We start from the raw sequence: 15,373 nt of genomic DNA on the forward strand, positions 1-15,373 counted from the left end.
GGCAGTTATGCAGTTACAAAACTCTCCTCTATATACAAGGCCTCCCAAAGTCCCTAACAGGTACCCAACTGGTAGAAACATTCATACAAACCCAGGGAAGGAACACAGAATTGGTAAAGTAATGGCTGATATGCATCAACACTGTACAGCCACAAAGTATGGGAAGATGCTCAAGCTTGGGGGGCGGGGAGTACAAAGAGGTAAGAAATTTGGATTGGCATGAAAGAGATATCTGACAATGGGAGTGAAGTGGGAAGGCAGGCTGGGACACATCTTTGGAGCCAATTGCTTTTCTGGTAGGTCTCTGTAAAGTGAGATGAGGGATGGAGCATACCTACCAAAGAGGCTGAGCCCCTCCTTCAGTCCACTGGCCACTTTGTACACTGAGGGGTGAGACTCACTCTTAAAAATCTGTAGAACACTGTCAAGGAGAAATGGAGGAGTTTGGGGTAACTTGGACTTTTGAAGGGAATAAGAATTGAGGACTGATAAATGGAATGGGGACAGGGGATATCCTCCTGAGATCATGTCTTTTTTTTGAGACGGAGTCTCGCTCTGTCGCCCAGGCTGGAGTGCAGTGGTGCAATTTCAGCTCACTGCAACCTCTGCTTCCTGGGTTCAAGCAATCCTCCTGCCTCAGCCTCCTAAGTGACTGGGATTACAGGTACACAATACACCCAGCTACTTTTTGTATTTTTAGTAGAGACAGGGTTTTACCATATTGGTCAGGTCTCGAACTCCTGACCTCAGGCGATCCACCCGCCTTGGCCTCCCAAAGTGCGGGGTTTACAGGCATGAGCCACCGTGCCCAGCCAAGATCACATCTTGATGTAAGGTTTGTCCCTTACTTTTCTTTGTCTCAGTTTCTCCCTATAGAAAAGAAAGCTAGTATCTTTATGCTTTTCTTCCTCTCTTTCCGTCAAAGCCCCCCTTCCCTTTCCTTCAAGGAGAGAGATCTTAATAGCCCCAGGATTAGGGAAACTAGAGCCTCATTAGGATTACTGGGGCATTAAACTTAATCCTTCTCCCTCCCCAGAGACAGCAGCATGCCTCCACCTCTTTACCTGTAAGTGTCTTGATCTATGTTCACCAGATGAGTCCTGAGGACAGAAAACAAGCAGAAAGGGGTCTGAGTTCATTCCACAACTCCACTTCCTTTGTCCCCCTCTCTGAATATTGTCCCAGTCTTCTTCCCAAAGTCTCATTAGCCCTTAGATTCTCCTGGGTGTCCTAGAGCACTTGACCCACTGGGTCACAGCCACATCCACACCCCACCCCCACTTTACTTTTCAGGCCTCCCAATCCCACATTACTTTGGTTGGGGTTGGGGTGAATCACCTACAACATAAATTTCTTAAAGCCCAGGATAGGGACGCTGACATTATAGTCTTCCAGTTCAACCCCGATTCTTCTTCGACCCAGGAACTTCAGCAGCCCTCCAAGTGCTCGAACCTGGGAGGGGATCAGCAGTGGAACTGGGGTAAATCTTAAATCTCCTAGGGGCTGCAGAGCACCAGGGAAAGTTATTATTTTCCCGGGCTAGGCCAGTACCTCCTAGAATTCAGCCCTAGCACTGGGGTTCTTGTGCCTTTCTCCAACCTGCTGCCTCCCAGCCCTTATCCCCCAGGACCAATCTCACTGTGAGGAGGCAGTCAAAGGGAATAATGGAGGAGAGGAAGAGGATTTTCTCAGTGGCAGTCATGGAGTCTGGGATGAAGGAGTAGTTTCCAGAAAGGAGACGTTGTTTGCTTATCTCCAGACCTATTTGAGGGAGGCAAAGGGAAAGGTCTTGTAGCTCAATTTTTTCACCCCATTTTAAGAATGAGACAATAGAAGCAAGAGAGATGATTTGACTTGCCCAAGCTCACACAGGCAGTTAATGGAAAGCTAGAGCAAGAACCAAATTTTCAGACTTAGTCTAATTCTCTTTTTATTCTACATATAATATAAAGATACTTGGCTGAAAGCACAGCCTGAGAAAGATAAATGGCTGAGGAAAGTAGACATCTGTCTGGAATTGAGGATTTTGGTCAAAATGGGTGTATTAATACAACTAGTAACACTAATACCTTAATATCTAATTGGGATAGTACACTCCTGTTCTTATTGTAAACCTAGGAAGGTTATGGAAGTGTCTTATGGATCACAATAAGGGTCACTGAGGCAGTGCCTTTTGGTTTTGTGATAAAAGGCTTTAACTTAATGGGGAGAATTCCAACAATAAAACCTGTCCAAAAAGTGTCATCACTCCTCAGGGGAGGCCCTCATCCCTAGACATGACTTAAGCAGAGGCTTCCCAATAAGCTGCAGGTTATTAAAGGGTAGGGAGCAGGAGAGATCTTGGGGGGACAGGTCATAGGGCATGAGGAGCACACAGGTTTAGGATGACATAAGGCAGAGGGGAGATCTGTGATGATGAAGGTAGAGTTGGGGGAAAGAATGGGACACCGGAACAGGGAGTTGGGCAAAGCAAAAGGAAGGAGATACCAAAATCCACACTTGGCAAAAATATGATTTCAGGTCTTTTAGGCTCTCTGTGCTCCTGGGAGGCTGTGGGGGAGGCAAAGAAAAGACTATCATTCTGTACATCTCAGTCCTTCTACCTCTGTCTGACACTCCCTCTCACCCAATTCTAGCCCCCTGGAATATTCCATATATTAGTCCTTCCCCATTTTCCCTCTTTCCTTTACCAAGTCCTTACCAAGCTTTCCCAGAAATCGAGTCATATTCTCATCCTGTTTGGCACTCGTAACAACAGACTGGGGATTGATCTCATCCAGAACTTGGAAGGAGAATAGAGATCAAATGAGTTAAAGGATCTTTGTCTTTGACTAAGAGAAAACCCATAGCCCTCCTCTTTCTACCCCTCCCCTTCTCAAAAACATTTCCTCCCTAGGAGTAGGGAGTGCTCTGCACATTGGGAACATAGGTAGAAGTTAGGAATGAGATTTAGAAAAGTAATAAGAGTGGTGGGATGGTGAGAGGGAAGTGGGATGTTCTGGATATTGTCACTAGGCTGTAAACCCCTGGAGAACAGACATGACTGATTTGCCCAGGGCTGAATCTGAAGCACCTGAAACATTGTAAATACGTCATATACATTTGTGGCCACGCACAGTGGTTCATGCCTGTAATCCCCGCCCTTTGGGAGGCCAAGGCAGGCGGATCACTGGAGGCCAGGAGCTCAAGACAAGCCTGGCCAACGTGATGAAACCCCATCTCTACTAAAAATATAAAAATTAGCCAGGCGTGGTGGCAGATGCCTGTAATCCCAGCTACTCGGGAGGCTGAGGCAGGAGAATCACTGGAATCCGGGAGGCGGAGGTTGCAGTTAACCAAGATCGCACCACTACACTTCCAGCCTGAGTGACAGAGCAAGACACTGTCTCAAAGAAGAACCAAACAAACCAAAAAACAACCCACAAATATTTGTTAAATAATGAAATGAATTCATAAAAACAAAAGAGGGAGCCTCTGTGAAGCAACTGTAAAATATATAGTCAGCGCTATAGTTTGGATGTGATTTGTCCCCACCAAATCTCGTGTTGAAATTTAATCTCCAGTGTGATAGTGTTGTGAGGTAGGGCCTAGCAGGAGGTGTGTGGGTGATAGGAGTGGATCGCTCATGAACAGATTAATGCCCTTCCTGGAGTGTGTTGGTGGGTATGTGTGAGTGGTTCTCACTCTATTAGTTCCTGAGAGAGCTGGTTGTCAAAAAGAGCCTGGCATCTCCCTCCCCCTTGTTTATTCTCTGCCATGTGACCTCTACACACCCTGCCTTCCCTTCTTCCATGAGTTGAAGCAGCCTGAGGCCCTCGCCAATGAAGATGCCCAATTTTGAGCTTTCCAACCATCCAGAACCATAAGCCAAACTTTTTTTTCTTTTTTTACAAATTACTCAGACTCAGGTATTTCCTTAAAGCAACACAAAATATGCTAGACAGTGAGGTGAGTTAATGTAAGTAAAACATGGCTGGGCGTGGTGGCTCACGCCTGTAGTCCCAGCACTTTAGGAGGCCAAGGTGAGCAGATTACAAGGTCAGGAGTTTGAGACCACCCTGGCCAACATGCTGAAACCCCGTCTGTATTAAAAACACACAAAAAAATTAGCTGGGTGTGGTGGCACACGCCTGTAGTCCCAGCTACTCTGGAGGTTGAGTCAGGAGAACTGCTTGAAACCAGGGGGTGGAGGTTGCAGTGAGCCAAGATTGTGCCACTGCACTCGAGCCTGGGCAACAGAGCAAGACTCTGTCTCGAAAAAAAAAAAATGTGTGTATGTGTGTGTAACACATCTGCAATCCTAGAGAGCAGATGAATTCATGGTTCCAACCCCACCTCTCTGGAGAAGCTTGAGGCTCTCGTGGTCTGGGGCATCTGGCATGAAGTGGATAGTGGAGTCACTAGTATCATAGTAGGCAATGCCCAAGTATCCTGAATTCCACAGCACACACAGATGGATCTGTCCAGCAAGGAAGAAAGGAAACCACTATTGGAATCACTCATGAGTGTAGGATTTGCCATGCCTTATGTAATCTAATCATTTTATCAAATCTCTGAGATCATCATCACCCCCATTTAGTGAATGTGAAACAGCCACTCAGGAGGTAAGAGACTTGTCCAGCTCTTCCCAACACTGTTATTTTTCTTTCTTTTTTTGAGACAGAGTCTTGCTCTGTCACCCAGGCTGAAGTGCAGTGGAGCAATCTCAGCTCATTGCAACCTCCGCCTCCCGAGTTAGAGTGATTCTCCTGCCTCAGCCTTCCCAGTAGCTGGGATAACAGGCACGTGCCACCACGTTCGGCTAATTTTTATATTTTTAGTAGAGACGGGGTTTCGCCATGTTGTCCAGGCTGGTCTCGAACTCCTGAGCTCAGGTGATCCGCCCGCCTCAGTCTCCCAAAGTGCTAAGATTACAGGTGTGGGCCACCGCGCCCGGCTCCCAACCCTCTTTTATTCTAACTTCCCATCAACTCTGCATTCAAGTTCCTACTCCCCTCAGAGACCTCGGCCAGCTCCTCCTCCTCCTCTTCGGCCTCCCTGGGGCTCGGCACTGGGGCCGGGCTGGGGAAGCCGGAGGAGGCCGCCTCAGGTCCCGGTCCCTGCGGTGTCCTCCTTGGGTTCGCTCCTAAGGAGGCCATGAGCTTGGTGGCTCTGCGGATGCAAAAAGTGAGGGCGGTTCGGCAGCAACGATTCACGGAGGAGGCCGGAGTAGGGTGGCGCGCAGAATGCAAAGCAGTAAGTACTTTTGCTACAGGGCTGCGGGGCAGGGCTGAGGGGCGTAGAGGGCTGTGGACACAGGGGGTGAATTCTCGGGTATTTACTAAAGTACAGATTGTGGGAAACTCCACGCGCCCCACCCTCATTCCTGTCTCTCGGAGGTTGACCTTTGGAAGGAAGGGGTCTGAGGGCCCTGTGGGGCGAGTCGTGCACGTCTTATGTCTCTGCTTCTGCCAACCACGCGCCATGACCCCAGCCTCACGCGCTTATCTTCCTCCTCCCCCAGCTGCCGCCATCGCAGCGTTTTCCCGCCTTTTCAGTAACCTGAGTCGCGACACGCGGGAGAACGCCCCGCTGACCGACCGCGGCGAGCCTGCAGGAGGAGCGCGCCGGCGCGTGAGCGAGGTGCGCGCGCATGCGCCCCGCCCTCCTAGCCGCTATTGATTGGAGAGGCCCGGATCCAGCCTAGAGATCCGACGGGGCGAGGAGGAGAAGCGGACTGCCGTAGCTGAAGAGTCTGGACGCTGATTGGCCTATTCGCCTTCGGGGCGGGCCCAGAACGTTCAAACTTCCCGCCCTCTGCCGTTGCTTAGCAGCCGGGCCTCTAGCCCTCACGGTTTCTAGGCTTTGATTGGCGCAGTAGGAAGCCCGCGAGAAGGTCGGACGAGGGGCCGTAGTCCCAGTCCCTGGAAAGGGCTTGGGACCGTTGCGGGGGTTTTGAGGGGGAGGCCAACCTTAAAGTGCCAGAGGCGGGTTTTTTTTTTTTTTTCCTGCAACATCTCTTAAGTTAATATTTGTACCCTCTGAGTTAATAGTTATACAGAGCTTAGAACAGTGCCTGGCAAACAAAGTAAGACCTAAATGAGCGGTGTTTCAAATAAATAAGCGGAAACAAGCAGGAATCCTGTCTCAGCCCTACCGTGCCTGTTTCCTGGGTGCAGGGTATGACCATCCCGATAATGGCACGACAGGGCCTAATTTATTATTTAAACCCCTCAAGCGGAGGTGGAAGCATTCGAATTACATCAAATTCTGGCAGAGAGTAGATCTGATCAGAACACTCACACCCCTATTGGGACATGCCCATACCCCTTCGCACATCTATACACCCCTGAAGACAGAAAGGTATCATTCATGCATTCGGCAACTATTTATTTAGTGCCTAGTCTGGGCCAGGGGTTGGACTCAAAGCGGTGAACATAATGAAATCCCTGATCCATAAAGCTTATTTGTGCGTGTGTGTGTGTGTGTGTGTGTGTGTGTGTGTGTGTTGCGGGGGGGGGGTATGAGGGAGAAAGAAAAAAATATATATATATATATAATCCCTTTAAATGCACCATCCTCCCCAGCTTTGTTCCTAGTACCCTGAGATGGGGAGATTCCTCCCCAGCCCCCCAACCCAAGAAGTTAGGAAAGATGGTGGGGGTGAGACGACCTAGCTGTGCTAACCAGTAATTGGAAAATCCCCTCCAGCAAGAAAGGTGAGGGAACAGAGTTAAGGGCTGGGTTAATGGTTACCCCTGGCAAATTTGTTGAGCAATGGAGCTATAGAAACTTGGAGGAGGTTGGTGACAGCTCTGGGGAGTGTCAGGGAGGGACCCACCTTCCAATCTGGGGTGTGAAGAGATTAGGGACTGGTTTACCAAGCCCAGGAAGGGGAGGGAGTGGAAAGAGAAGCCCAGAGAGGGAAAGAGGAGCTACTGAGATAGGAGAAATGCAGGGACAGGGAGGTGAGATGGAGGGAAACCTCTGATGCAGGATTTGGGGGTACAGCCCTGGCTCTGCTGGATGGTTCCAGGAGAGGGCAGCGTTGACTGTCACCTGGTAAATTAAGGCACGATACCCTGTGGATTGTCATGCCAGCCAGCCAAAGTCAATATTGATATCAAGGTAGCTGTAGCTATAAAGCTGTAGGAGAGAAAAGAGGCAGGGGAGAGGCTGCCAAACCTGTTTGATCTTCAAGCTGGCCCCATTTGCCTAAGGCTTCTTTTGGACACAGACCAGTTGGAACAGGAGAGGACCCTGAGAAGTAGAGCTGTTTTGATCCCCTCCCCTCAGTGGGAAGGGGTCCTGTGTGCAGATTTTGAGGGTCACCATGAGGGAATTCACACACACACACAGGCATGGAATCAGACCTTTATAGGATGTTACAGTTCAAGAGAACGAACACCAAAGATAGCGTTTCTGTCGGGAGGAGAGAAAAAGGCCTTCCCACAGGCAGGAGAAAACCCACAGAAGAGGAAGCACAAGAGGAAACCACCAACTGCTGGTTTCCAGCAGCACATCACGTCACTCCACCCCACTCCTCCCCCACGTCTCTCCCTTTAAGTTTCAAGCCCTGTTTTGCTTCTGTGTTCTTGCACTCCACCACGGTTTTCTGGAACTGTAGGTCTTTTGTTGGACAGAGGGTGATGAGGAGGATAGAGAAGGGATGGTTGGACAGGAGAGAAATTCAGGATATGGAGGCTGGAATTCTGGGTTTATTTTTTCAGCAGGTCATAAAGGTTTAATAGAAATCAAGGTTACTGGGGAGAGAGCTGCTCCTCCTATGTCCTCCCTGCTTATTTATTTAGGTGTCCCCAAGGACTCCACTCCCACTATTCTGTCTGATATTTCTTTATCCCCATGACAGGACCAGCTAACAACACCCCTACCCCACCCCCTATACACAGACTTCAGGATCGGGGCAGCTCTATCCCAGGGCCATGATAATTCCACCCCTCTGCCCCATCTCCAAGGCAACCTGTCAGAAGAGGACAAAGGGCACAGGAAGGGGCCCCAGTAGGAAGCATAAGTGGAAGCACAAAGCTGACCAAGCTACCGGAACAGACCTCTCCCTGCAACAAAGTCCCTTGCCTCGGCTTTATGTTTCCTTCGCAAAAGACTTAGTCATCTCCCTTCCCATCCCTAACTCTTTCTTTTTCTTTTCTTCTTCTTCTTCTTTTTTTTTTTTTTCTTTTTTAAGATGGAGTTTTGCTCTTATTGCCCAGGCTGGAGTGCAATGGCACCATCTCGGCTCGCTGCAACCTTCACCTCCCGGGTTCAAGCAATTCTCCTGCCTCAGCCTCCTGAGTTACTGGGATTACAGGCACCCACCACCATGCCTGGCAAATTTTTGTATTTTTAGTAGAGACGGGGTTTCATCATGTTGGCCAGTCTGGTCTCGAACTCCCTGACCTCAGGTGATCCACCCCCCTTGGCCTCCTAAAGTGTTGGGATTACAGGTGTGAGCCACCTCGCCCGGCCCCTAACTACTTTCTATGCCCAATCCCAAGTCTAGCCACAAGGACTGCAAGTCCTAGTGCTGAGCTGGGCCCGGAGACAGTAGACTGTGGGGGGCACAGGACCTACTGAGACACCAGTCTGGGCAGCTCAGGGAGTGCTGGCATCACCCCTTCCCTAATCCCAGGCTGCATGGCTAATGGTTCCTATCTGCAGTCCCAGCCTTCCACTTCCGAGTTCTTCTCTCAGACCACAGTCCCAGCAACCCAGAATTTGGATTGCAGTCTGGAAGAAATGCAGAAGGATTAAACGACCACCTTTCCATTAGAAGGCCCCATCCCTTAATCTTCACGGGTGTGCCCAAGCTGTTAGTGTCAAGTTTTTTGTATGAGGGTCAGTCGGGTTGTACTCAGATTAATGAAGCAGGGAAACTGAGGCAGAAAAGTGTCCTGTGTTCAGGAGAGGTTGGAGAAACAAGGAGGTTTTCAGGACTCCTCCTTAACACTCCCATCCCCATCCTGTGGGAGATCCGAGGATTCCCCTTCCGGACCCACTCCCTACATCGTCGAGTCCCGCCCCCCTCCAGTCCCCTCCCCAGGTTCAGGGCGGGGCCGGTCGGTGAGTCAGCGGCTCTCTGATCCAGCCCGGGAGGGGACCGAGCTGGAGGAGCTGGGTGTGGGGTACCTTGGGCTGGTGGGGAGGCCGAGTTTGGGAGCAAGTGGGGTCTGATTGAGCTTGTGTTGCGCTGAAGGGACAGCCCTGGGTCTAGGGGAGAGAATCCCTGAGTGTGAGACCCGCCTTCCCCGGTCCCAGCCCCTCCCAGTTCCCCCAGCGACGGCCACTTCCTGGTCCCCGACGCAACCATGGCTGAAGAACAACCGCAGGTCGAATTGTTCGTGAAGGTAAGAACACTTCTCTCCTCAGCCACCCAAATTCCTGGAAGCCAACTCTCACCTTTCCCCCGGTCCAGCCTTAACTCCGCAATCCCTTCTCTCCTTGACTCCCTCCCCCAGTCCCACGTGCACTCTTTGGTTGAGGGGTGGCTTTGAGAGGGGAAGACGTTAACTTGTTAGCAAGTAATGAGAATTCTAGGATCAACCCTGAAAAGTTTGTAAAAGTGCAAGTTTCTAGCAGCCTAAAGGAAGGGAAGTAGAGAAAAAGGAGAATTCCCAAAAGTGAGACTGGGGTGGGGTTAGGGGGCGAGCTGGTGAAGGGACAGTGGGGGCCCAACAGGATTTAGAAGGGGCAGAGGGGAACCTCAGTTAGGACATGTGTCCCTACAAGATCTGAGGGTGAGTAGTGCAGTAGGGGAGGGGTGTGTGTGTGTGTGTGTGTGTGGCTGGAGACGCTTCAGGAAAGAGGGTGTGTTGAGGGAGGCCTGAGAGTGAGAGCAAGTAGATTGGGAAGCTTTGGAGGGGTGGAACAAAACAGGAGACTGGGATCGGAGTTTGAAAAGCAGAGCTGGAGAGGTGATCGGGTGGCATTGAATATCCCCAGGACTGAGGAAAGGGAGAGAAGGGGAGGTGTCAAGAAGACGTGAGTTTAACGTAGCTACCACAAGGATGGGTGGGAGAGAGATCAGACGGAGGAGAGAGCTCGGTTAGGGCATTTTGGGATTTGGGGGTTGGAGAAGTAGAAGACTTGCCCCAACTCTCTCCTCTCTCTGCGGGTGTGGGTGAGGAGAGATGGTCCAATGGCATTTGGGTAGCAAAACTGCAGGCAGCAGGCTTCTCGGTGTCACCCAGCTCCCCTCTGATTCCAGCGGCCGCTCTCCTCCCTACCGCTGCTGCATTCTTTTCCCAGTCTTGGGACCTCCTGTCTGTGCCCCTCCCTCCTTTCCGTAACAGCGTCCTCTTCTCCCCGCTCCGTTTGTGTCTATCTGTTGGCACGCACGTCTCCCCACCCTCCACTTTCCTGCCGCCTTTCTTTCCCCTTCCCCCCTTTTGTTCCTCTCATCTTTGTGTGTCTCTGCTTGTGTCTCCCTCTCCCTTCTGCTTGGGTTTCTCGGGCAGCCATTCCCTCTCCCTGGGCCCAGGGAAGTCGGAGCGTGCTTGGGTCCGCCCCCAGGTGTGGTCCCCACCTCACTCTCACATTCGCCTCTGGAGCTATTTTTACTCCTGGGTGAGGCTGTGCCACAGAGATTCCAGCCCTGTGTCCTGTGAGAGGATGGTTATTGCAGTCAGAGGACTTGTGCTGGGAGACCCTGGCAGCGGGTTAGGGGTAGCCTTAGCTGCCCAGGCCTCATCCTCACAGTCCCTTCCCCCACATCCTTGACAGGAAGGAAGCCGGAGACAGAGAGATGAATCACCCTCAGCTTAGGGGGAGGTGTCCCTTGGGCCAATGAGGTCACCACTTGCTAATTAGAGGGCAGCCTCTCTCTGTAGGGCCGTCCACATCTCTAAGGCGAGGCCCAGGGCCCCTTGACTAGACTCCCCACCCAAAGACAGCTTGGATTGGAGGTGTAGAGAACCAAAGCTCTGGCTCCCAAACCCCACCCCACCTCTTCTGTCTTCAGACTGTACTCCCTTCAGGAACCCAGAAATCCAGGCTTCTAGCCTACAACTCTGGCCTCGCTGAAGTTTCACACCCTTCGCTCTCTAGGATTCAGATCCTCCCAAGTTCTCCAGGACCCCCTTCCTCTACCTACCTCCCACCTGTCCTCAGTGTCTGGGGAACCAGAAACCTGCCTTTGCAAAACAATTTCCCATTGATCTGCCTTAGGTTTGACCCAGGCCCAAGGGCGAAGAGCCCATAGTGAGGGGACAGTGTATGTGTCATGACTAGGCAGAAAACAGCTGGTCTGGGAGTGGGAATGCAGGGACTGGCCTAGGGATGGGTGGGGTGCACCAGGCATAACCTTGGGTTGGGTTTGCTTTTCAGGCTGGCAGTGATGGGGCCAAGATTGGGAACTGCCCGTTCTCCCAGAGACTGTTCATGGTACTGTGGCTCAAGGGAGTCACCTTCAATGTTACCACCGTTGACACCAAAAGGTAGGCCTGCTTCTGTTCCTTGAAACACCCCTTGTGTACACATGTGTGCAAACACACACTCACCCACCCAAGTCCTTCTGTCGTGAACATTTTTGCCCTCCCCCTGGAGTCCCTTTGTTATCCCACGTCCTCCATTCCCCCTTTCTGGTTCTCCCTGACCCCCATTTCCAGTCCTGATGCCTGATCCTTTCTCCAGGCGGACCGAGACAGTGCAGAAGCTGTGCCCAGGGGGGCAGCTCCCATTCCTGCTGTATGGCACTGAAGTGCACACAGACACCAACAAGATTGAGGAATTTCTGGAGGCAGTGCTGTGCCCTCCCAGGTACAGGGGCACTCAGAAAGTGGAGAGGTGGAGCAGGGAGATTCTGGGAAACAGTTTGCAGAAATGGAAAACAGAGATGGTGGTGGGGCTGGTGCGGGGAAGCTAGCTGAGGTTCCTCCCAGGAAGACATCTTACCTCATTTTTCCCATTGTCTTTCAGGTACCCCAAGCTGGCAGCTCTGAACCCTGAGTCCAACACAGCTGGGCTGGACATATTTGCCAAATTTTCTGCCTACATCAAGAATTCAAACCCAGCACTCAATGATAGTGAGTCTTGTGGATCAGAGGCCTGGGTCCTGGGAGGAATAGAGAGGACCCAGCAGGTAGGAGACATTAGGGGCACCTGGAAGTTCAGATATCAGGGAGATGAAGCAGATGTTGGTAAATTTCCCCCAGCTTCCCATTTTTGCTTTACCTCTATATTTCCCTGCATTTTCACTGGCCAAGACTTTTAAGCCTTTCTCATTTGTTCCCTAGCCTCTTCTTTCCCACTGAGGACATTAGTTGGCTGCTGGCCTGTTTTCTGGCAGAGTAGGGTTATGCTTAAGAACAGTCATCGCCGGGCGCGGTGGCTCACGCTTGTAATCCCAGCACTTTGGGAGGCCGAGGCGGGCGGATCACGAGGTCAGGAGATCGAGACCACGGTGAAACCCTGTCTCTACTAAAAATACAAAAAATTAGCCGGGCGTGGTGGCAGGCGCCTGTAGTCCCAGCTACTCGGAGAGGCTAAGGCAGGAGAATGGCGTGAACCCGGGAGGCGGAGCTTGCAGTGAGCCGAGATTGCGCCACTGCACTCCAGCCTGGATGACAGAGCGAGACTCCATCTAAAAAAAAAAAAAAAAAAAAAAACAGTCATCACTCTAGATCCAGACTACCTGAGTACAAATCCAACTAGCTGTATAATTTTGAGCAATTATTTCACCCCTCTGTAAGTCCATTTCCAGATCCACAAAATTAGGATAACAATACCTATTTCATGGGTTGATATAATTTTTTTTTTTTGAGATGGAGTCTGGTTCTGTCGCCCAGGCTGGAGTGCGGTAGCGCCATCAGCTCACTACAACCTCCGCCTGCCGGGTTCAAGCAGTTCTCCTGCCTCAGCCTCCCGAGTAGCTGGGATTACAGACGTGCATCACCATGCCCAGCTAATTTTTGTATTTTTAGTAGAGACAGGGTTTCACCATGTTGGCCAGGCTGGTCTTGAACTCCTGACCTCAGGTGATCCACCTGCCTCAGCCTCCCAAAATGCTGGGATTACAGGAGTGAGCCACTGCACCCAGCGATATAAATGAGTTTGTAAAATGTAAAGTGCTCACTTTGGGAGGCCGAGGCTAGCAGATCACCTGAGTTTGGGAGTTGGAGACCAGCCTGGCCAACATGACTGGTCTCTACTTAAAAAAATACAAAAATTAGCCAGGTGTGGTGGCAGGCACCTGTAATCCCAGCTACTCAGGAGGCTGAGGCAGGAGAATCATTTGAATCTGGGAGGCAGAGGTTGCAGTGAGCCGGGATCATGCCACTGCACTCCAGCCTGGGCAACAGAGCAAGACTCCGTCTAAAATAAAATAAAATAAAATAAAATAAAATAAAATAAAATAAAATGTAAAGTGCTTAGAATAACACATAGAAAAGTAACTACATGAGTGTTAGCTATTATTATTTTGGACTCACCATTAGTATCCACCCCCAACGGGCCCTTTTGGACTATGTCAATCTTTTCCTGAAGTTCTAATCAATTCCCTCTCTTGCACAGATCTGGAGAAGGGACTCCTGAAAGCCCTGAAGGTTTTAGACAATTACTTAACATCCGCCCTCCCAGAAGAAGTGGATGAAACCAGTGCTGAAGATGAAGGTGTCTCTCAGAGGAAGTTTCTGGATGGCAACGAGCTCACCCTGGCTGACTGCAACCTGTTGCCAAAGTTACACATAGTACAGGTGTGTGGTTATTGCGAGAGGGGAGGATGACCACTGGGATGGCCCTTTAAGGAGCTCCCACATGGGCTTCCCCTGACAACCACTCTAAAGACGGTTTCTTTCTTAGGGTGGTTTTCATAAATTGCTACCAATGGCAGACCCCACCCCAGTCCTTTGCGGCAGTCATTGCTGGCAAGACCACTGCTTGAGATAATTATATTCCATGATATAAGTCGTGGGTGCAAACAGATTAGCAAAGAGGAATACATCCCAGTATTACTTTTGAAGAATGCTCTTCCTGTCTGGGTATCACTGCCAAATTCCCAGATTAGACAGAGCAGGCTTTTCCTAAAGTCAAAGCTTTAACTTTCTTTATAGCTTTAGTCTTCACTTCCTCTTGTGGAAGATCAAAACTGCTGGTTCCCATGTTTTTGTCATAGTCTCAAAGCTATGGTTTAGTTTATGCAGCATGGGCCCGACGTCAGTCTGCCACACAACTATGTAGTGAACATCTGTGTACTAAGCATTGAAAGATACACAAGTGTATGGTGACTGGGCCTTGCTCTCAAAGGGTTTATCTGAGACAATAAAATATTCACATGAAAGTTAAGAATATATGATGAAAAGTCAGATAGGCTGGGCACAGTGGCTCACGCCTATAATCCCAACACTTTGGGAGGCCAAGGCTGGTGGACCACCTGAGGTTAGGAGTTCGAGACCAGCCTGGCCAACATGGTGAAACCCCAGCTCTACTAAAATTACAAAAATTAGCTGTATATGGTGGCAGGCACCTGTAATCACAGCTATTTGGGAGGCTGAGGCAGGAGAATCACTTGAACCTGGGAGGTAGAGGTTGCAGTGAGCCAAGATCGCGCCATTACACTCTAGCCTGGGTGACAGAGCAAGACTCCGTCTCAAAAAAAAAAGTCTGATGAAAAATATAGAGACAAAAGTTACTTGTGTCAGTGCCTGAAGTGGTATAGGGGGAAAAAAGTCACTGTGGAAATACAAGAGGAGAATTTTATGATATGTAAGTTATATCTCAAGTTTTAAAAACTCAGGAAAAATGGCTGGTTATTAAAAGCCAGGATTTCAGTAAGTGAAAAGGAGGGCTAACAATAGTACAAGACAGTGAGGAGTTGAGCTGGTTTTATCATGTCGGCCTGGGGAGAAGGGAAAGCCATGGCTTCTCTGGGGCTAACATGTTGGTCCCTCTCCTCTCCCCATCCTCAGGTGGTGTGTAAGAAGTACCGGGGATTCACCATCCCCGAGGCCTTCCGGGGAGTGCATCGGTACTTGAGCAATGCCTATGCCCGGGAAGAATTCGCTTCCACCTGTCCAGATGATGAGGAGATCGAGCTCGCCTACGAGCAAGTGGCCAAGGCCCTCAAATAAGCCCCTCCTGGGACTCCCTCAACCCCCTCCGTTTTCTCCACAAAGGCCCTGGTGGTTTCCGCATTGCTACCCAATGGACACACTCCAAAATGGCCAGTGGGCAGGGAATCCTGGAGCGCTTGTTCCGGGATGGTGTGGTGGAAGAGGGGATGAGGGAAAGAAATGGGGGGCCTGGGTCATATTTTTATTGTGGGGTGGGATGGGTAGGACAACATATTTCAGTAATAAAATACAGAATAAAAATCAAGTGTTTTTACGCAATGGGGGTTTGAAGTGTGGGTGACATGGAATGAGGGGTGGGTCAGTGATCTTGA

At 50.3% G+C, this 15,373-nt stretch overlaps 2 protein-coding genes across 15 annotated transcripts in view; one reads left to right on the forward strand and one right to left on the reverse strand.

Annotated features, from left to right (window-relative positions):
- The window catches only part of MSH5 (mutS homolog 5), a 21,437-nt gene extending 14,075 nt beyond the window's left edge, over nt 1–7,362 (reverse strand). For 3 of the 14 annotated variants that reach the window (XM_063633208.1, XM_055264424.2, XM_055264423.2), the window contains exons 1-8: nt 5,004–5,349; nt 4,336–4,459; nt 2,702–2,782; nt 2,488–2,550; nt 1,640–1,761; nt 1,343–1,452; nt 1,065–1,100; nt 339–421 (exon numbers count right to left, since the gene is read on the reverse strand). In XM_063633208.1, the coding sequence (XP_063489278.1) occupies nt 339–421; nt 1,065–1,100; nt 1,343–1,452; nt 1,640–1,761; nt 2,488–2,550; nt 2,702–2,782; nt 4,336–4,459; nt 5,004–5,138 (754 nt within the window). In that variant the 5' untranslated portion in view covers nt 5,139–5,349. The other 11 variants (XM_055264427.2, XM_055264426.2, XM_055264428.2 and 8 more) reach the window with 11 other exon arrangements.
- CLIC1 (chloride intracellular channel 1) lies at nt 6,889–15,306 on the forward strand. The gene is made up of 6 exons (XM_055263748.2): nt 6,889–9,341; nt 11,320–11,429; nt 11,626–11,751; nt 11,911–12,017; nt 13,504–13,685; nt 14,898–15,306. Exons 1-6 carry the CDS (start codon nt 9,303–9,305, stop codon nt 15,057–15,059), a joined length of 726 nt encoding a protein of 241 aa, XP_055119723.1. The 5' UTR covers nt 6,889–9,302; the 3' UTR covers nt 15,060–15,306.
- Nucleotides 15,307–15,373: the final 67 nt, after the last annotated feature.

This window comes from Symphalangus syndactylus, chromosome 23 (genome assembly GCF_028878055.3).
Source record: "Symphalangus syndactylus isolate Jambi chromosome 23, NHGRI_mSymSyn1-v2.1_pri, whole genome shotgun sequence".
Taxonomy (NCBI): Eukaryota; Metazoa; Chordata; class Mammalia; order Primates; family Hylobatidae; genus Symphalangus; species Symphalangus syndactylus.